The 5194-nt window shown below is 29.4% G+C and overlaps 3 protein-coding genes across 3 annotated transcripts; all 3 read left to right on the top strand.

The window, feature by feature from the left end:
- Window positions 1–690: 690 nt before the first annotated feature.
- Window positions 691–2376, top strand: EIN_339010 (hypothetical protein; the record flags this gene model as incomplete). Its single annotated transcript, XM_004256973.1, has 1 exon — window positions 691–2376. One exon carries the CDS (start codon window positions 691–693, stop codon window positions 2374–2376), a length of 1686 nt encoding a protein of 561 aa, XP_004257021.1.
- A 66-nt stretch (window positions 2377–2442) lies between these two features.
- EIN_339000 (protein serine/threonine kinase, putative) lies at window positions 2443–4290 on the top strand (the record flags this gene model as incomplete). The annotated part of the gene is made up of 2 exons (XM_004256972.1): window positions 2443–4026; window positions 4174–4290. The coding sequence occupies 2 exons, from the start codon at window positions 2443–2445 to the stop codon at window positions 4288–4290; spliced, it is 1701 nt and encodes a 566-aa protein (XP_004257020.1).
- Window positions 4291–5050: 760 nt separating this feature from the next.
- Window positions 5051–5154, top strand: EIN_338990 (Hypothetical protein; the record flags this gene model as incomplete). The annotated part of the gene is made up of 1 exon (XM_004256971.1): window positions 5051–5154. A coding segment is annotated over one exon (104 nt), but the record flags the coding sequence as incomplete, so codon positions are not given.
- Between the last annotated feature and the right edge of the window lie 40 nt (window positions 5155–5194).

The raw sequence follows: 5194 nt of genomic DNA, 5'->3' as shown, positions 1-5194 counted from the left end.
CTTATTAACACCACATGGAGTCTCACAGTGGAAGTCACATTGACAAAAATGCAAATGGAATATTAAACGTGTCGGCTGAAAACGAGACAACAGGAGAAAAAACTCTCAAAGGCACAGGTGGACAAGATGGTTGCAGACGCAAAAGAGTTCAAGGCAAAGGACGACAAGATGATGACTTTTGAGGCTAAAAATCGACACTCACCTAATGCTACCGTGTAATAACACGGTGAACAAGCAAATTTTTTCAAGGTTATCAACAAAAGACAAAGAAGCAATTGAAGCAATTATCAAGGTACACTCGAGTTGTAAATTGACAAGAATCCGTACCAAAAGTCTATGTATTTATACAAAAACACGATGCGTTGTTCTTATTCTTAACAATTAAACAATTTAAAAAAAATTCACAATATTATTTTATGTTTACACGTGTCACGTTTTTTTCTCAAAAAAAACAAAAAAATACATTTTGTCATTTTTCTTGATTGTGGATAGTTTTACAAATTTCATTATTTTTTAGTTTTTTTGCCAGAAATTAAAAAAGAAAAGAAAAAAAATTTACACACCTTGGGAAAACCATTTTCATGACTCCACACACCGATAGAATTTTTACTGTATTTACTTTCGGGGGAGTGCAAACCATGTGATCCAAATTGTGTTATAAACTCTTGTATTAACGGAAAAGGTTGTACAATGTGTCAGAACAATAATTACCCTGAGAATGGGATTTGTCATTCATGTACACTAATTCCAAATTGCCAAAATTGTAGTTCTATAGAAAAAATATGTACTGTATGTGTAGGTGATTTTTTAATTACAAATGGTGAATGTATATGTCGCTCCGGTTTTTATTTGAATGAAGTAAACGGGTGTTCACGATGTTATGAAAGAATTGAAAATTGCAAAATATGTTATCAAAATAATAATGAAATAAGATGTCAAACTTGTTATGAACCTTATGTAGTTGATGCTAATGGTACATGCACATTATGTAAATCTGACAAATATTATTATAATAATAACTTTTGTGTTTTTTTAGATACAAATTGTGAAATACAGACATCTGAATTAAAATGTCTCAAATGTCAACAAAATAATTATTTAATTAACCAAAATTGTATTTCAAATATAGAAGATGTAAATTGCAAAGAAAAAAGTTTGGCTGGTTGTCAAGAGTGTTCGAATGGTATTTCAATAAACAATTATTGTGAAAATTCAATAAGCAATTGCAAATATATTTTGTCGACTAATAGTGATGTAAAATCCAAGTGTTTTCAGTGTACAGATAATTACATACTTTTTTCAAATAAAACATGCAATAGTGTAAACAATGATATTCTATCAATGAGAAACAACGTGGTTTATTTATGCGATAAAAATGGATACATTGATATGAAAAACAAATGTCAAAATTGTTTTAATAACAATACAACAAAATGTAAATTATTTGGAAACCAATTTAATGCTATTCAATGTGTAAACAATTCAATATTAAACATAGAAGACAAAAGTTGTTTTTATGATAATAATTGTGTAACCATTTCGTCAAATGACTGTGTAAAATGTAATTCAAACTCAAATTATTATATCAGTGACAACAAATGCGTTTTGAATGTTATTGACAAATGTGATAAATGTCATAACAATAGTTGTGTTATTTGTAGTGTCGGATATTTATTGCAAAAAGGAGTTTGCCAAGAAATGTCAGTTTATAATTGTGTAAAATCTAATGGATTTTCATGTCTTCAGTGTGTTGAAAATTACAGCCGAAATAACACAACAATAGATCAAACTTATTGTACACAAAATGATAATCAAATTAAATACTCCATTACTAATTTTAACAACAAAATTGTTATTTTGGAGTGTACAAATACTAACTATTTATGGAAACAAAACTGCTTTTTAATAACATCGTACACTTCATTTATTAAGTTTGAAAAAACAATTAAAAAAGAAATAATTGACAACACCAATTGTGAAATTATGACTTCAAAGGGGTGTTTAAAGTGTATAGATATGTTCTATTTAAACACAACAAATAACGAATGTCTTCCATGTGTTAACTCAACTTCAAATTGTTTAAGTTGTTCTAACTCGACACACTGTCTTACATGTAAGACAACAAGCTATTTTCTTAACAAAGAAAATAAGTGCGAATTGATAAGCGAACTTGAAACCCGATGTATTGTTATGTTACCTTCACGAAGTGGGTGTGTGACGTGTAAAGATGGATATTACTCCGGCGACTGTCTTCCATGCAATTCAACTTGTAAAACATGTCAAGTCGCTACAAAGTGTTTATCATGTCAAGAAAATTTCTTTAAAATTGGGAGCGACACTTCTTTATGTATAAGTTATGATTTACTTTTAAATTGAGACAAAAAGACTCCAAGTGGATGTTCAAAGTGTTCGGATGGGTATTATCTTGTTCATTCGAATTCAATGTGTAACAAATGCACAGCCAACTGTTCAATTTGTTCAGCAGTAGATATATGTACTTCTTGTGAACAAGACTTTGTATTGATTAATTTTCAGTGTAAATCGATTTCTGAAATAGAATTTTGCATTTCAGCGCACAATTCAATTTGCACGAAATGTGGTGATAACAAGAAAGTGGCTCCAGATGGATTATCGTGTGGTGATCAAATTAATTTGAAATTGGTTATCACTGTACCCGTTGTTATTGTATTTATTTTATTTGTTGTAGTGATTACTGTAATAGTGTCACTTTATATATACAGAACAAAAAGAAAGATAAAACAACAAATGCAAAACGTCTGTGTTTTTAACATGAAAAAATCAAACATTTTATTCAAAAATTTGTCTTCAAACTTGGTGACAAATAACACAGAAATTGTATTTGAAAATGACACAGATGACAACGCAGAAAGTGCTTATATTCCAGTAAACAAAGAAACAAGAACACTCTTATGTATAGGAAACATTTCAAAACGTGCACAAAAGATTCAATTTAGTGTAAATGAAGGGTGTGAGTTGTATTCTATTCGAACAGTTCCACAACTTGTCACACTCAAACAAGACCAAGCGTGCGAATTTGAAATTTTTATTCAACCGAATTGTTCGTGTGAAATAGAAGACGACATTTTGTGTATTTCACTTGACATTAATAAAGGTGTACAAACAACTAATAAAATCAAAATCAATGCAAAAACAATTTTAACAACAAAACTGAACAACACTGAATTAATTGAAGAGGACAAACTTGGCGAAGGCTCTTTTGGAATTGTTTTTAAAGGGACTTTCAGAGGGAATTGTGTTGCTATCAAACGCTTAAAAAGTGGATGTACAAATGAAACAAGTATGATAGAATTTACAAAAGAAGTTTCAATGCTCGACAAATTTAAAAATGAGTACATCGTTCACTTTTATGGTGCCGTTTTTATACCAAACAAAATTTGTCTTGTCACTGAATTTGCTCCTTATGGGTCTTTAAAAGATGTGATGAAATCTTTTCAATTAAAAGGCGACTTAATTAAAACAAACTATTCAATTGATAGTAAAATAAAAAACACTAAATTTGTGAGTAAAAAGATGTGTCGAAAGTTCATGTATGACATGGCAAAGGGGATAGAATACCTCCACTCTAACGGGATTGTCCACAGAGATATCAAGCCTGATAATCTCTTGATATTTTCATTTGATTTGACAGTGAAAATAAATGCTAAGTTGACTGATTTTGGTGCAAGTAGAAATATTAATATGTTAATGACTAATATGACATTCACGAAAGGAATTGGTACACCTAAATACATGGCGCCTGAAATTTTGAATCAACAAAAGTATAATAAACCGTCAGATATTTTTTCATTTGCTATTACTATGTATGAAACGTTGGAGTGGACTGATCCATACCCAAAAGAATATTTTAAATTCGCTTGGTCTATTGCAGACTTTGTTGCATCCGGTAAAAACCTTGATAAAAATGCAAATCTAACAAAAGAAGAGTTTGAGATCATCACACAGATGTGGTGGATTGACCCCGGAAAAAGGTTACAAATAGATAATGTAGTTGATAAACTCAATAAATTGATTAATTGATTAAATTGATGTTTTAATGATAATATGAAATTGTTATACAAACATTTGTTATTTTTTATATAATATTATATAAATGATTTAACAAATAACAACGAACAAAAGTCTTTATAACAGTTTGTCATATTTATACAAACTTTTATATTTTTTTACCATTACTTTGAAAATGGTTTTTCATTTTTTATTAAAGTCTGTCTAAAAACGTTGTCCGCTTGTAAAATGTTGTCCATTTGACAAAAAATACACAAAATATGTTTAAAAATTTGGGAATTAGGAAAAAAAGATCAAATCCCGGTAAAAATTATGGAACAATGTTTTGGGAGTGTTTCGAACTGTTTCCCGAAATATTCCAATTTTGATGGTCCAAAAATGACTGGACAACGTTGGAGAGTGGACAACGTTTTTAGACTGACTATAGTATTTTAAATTGTCGTTTCAATACCAAATACTCATTTCTTTTTTTTACGACCATATTATTTTTTATGCTCGCATTTAAATATTAAACACTTGCAGGTATGTTTGTCTGTGCTATTATTATATCAAATAATGTTTAGTTTAAAACAAAATATTTCTATATAATGATCTCTTATAACCATCAAACTCGTTGGCACATCATAAGTTCCTCTTCCCTTATTGTGTTCTCTTATAACCATCAAATAAAATAATTTAGTTTGAGAAGAGTTGAAATCGACTTGTTTGTGATTTTAATGTATTTAATGCATTTAATTAAAAATGCACACAGAACACAAATTAGTTGCATTGTATCAATGGACCACCAAAAGATGACAACTCAAAATAAAAATATTCTTGCAGAATATCTCTTCCCTTTATTTTTCTATATCTTACAATGGACACAATCGTCCTTTAAATAGTACACAAATGATCTATAACCCCACAACCAAAAAACAACAATTTTGATAAATTTTCACACCTTTCTTTTTTGGGATAGTTCTTTACAATTTAATTCTTTGGGAGTCTGTATATAGAAAAGAAAATGTTCATCATTGTAATAGTCTTTAGAACTTCTGGTAGTATTTTACACAATGAGTTGGTGTTTTTGAAGTCATATTTTTCTTGTAAGCACACACGTCAAATAAAGTGGCTCCATTTATTAACCAATTTTCCATTAACTGTATTG

This window comes from Entamoeba invadens, assembly GCF_000330505.1.
Source record: "Entamoeba invadens IP1 unplaced genomic scaffold scaff_1105074724569, whole genome shotgun sequence".
NCBI lineage: Eukaryota > Evosea > Mastigamoebida > Endamoebidae > Entamoeba > Entamoeba invadens.
Note: the sequence above shows the minus strand (reverse complement) of the source record. Positions and strands in the feature narration are given on the sequence as shown.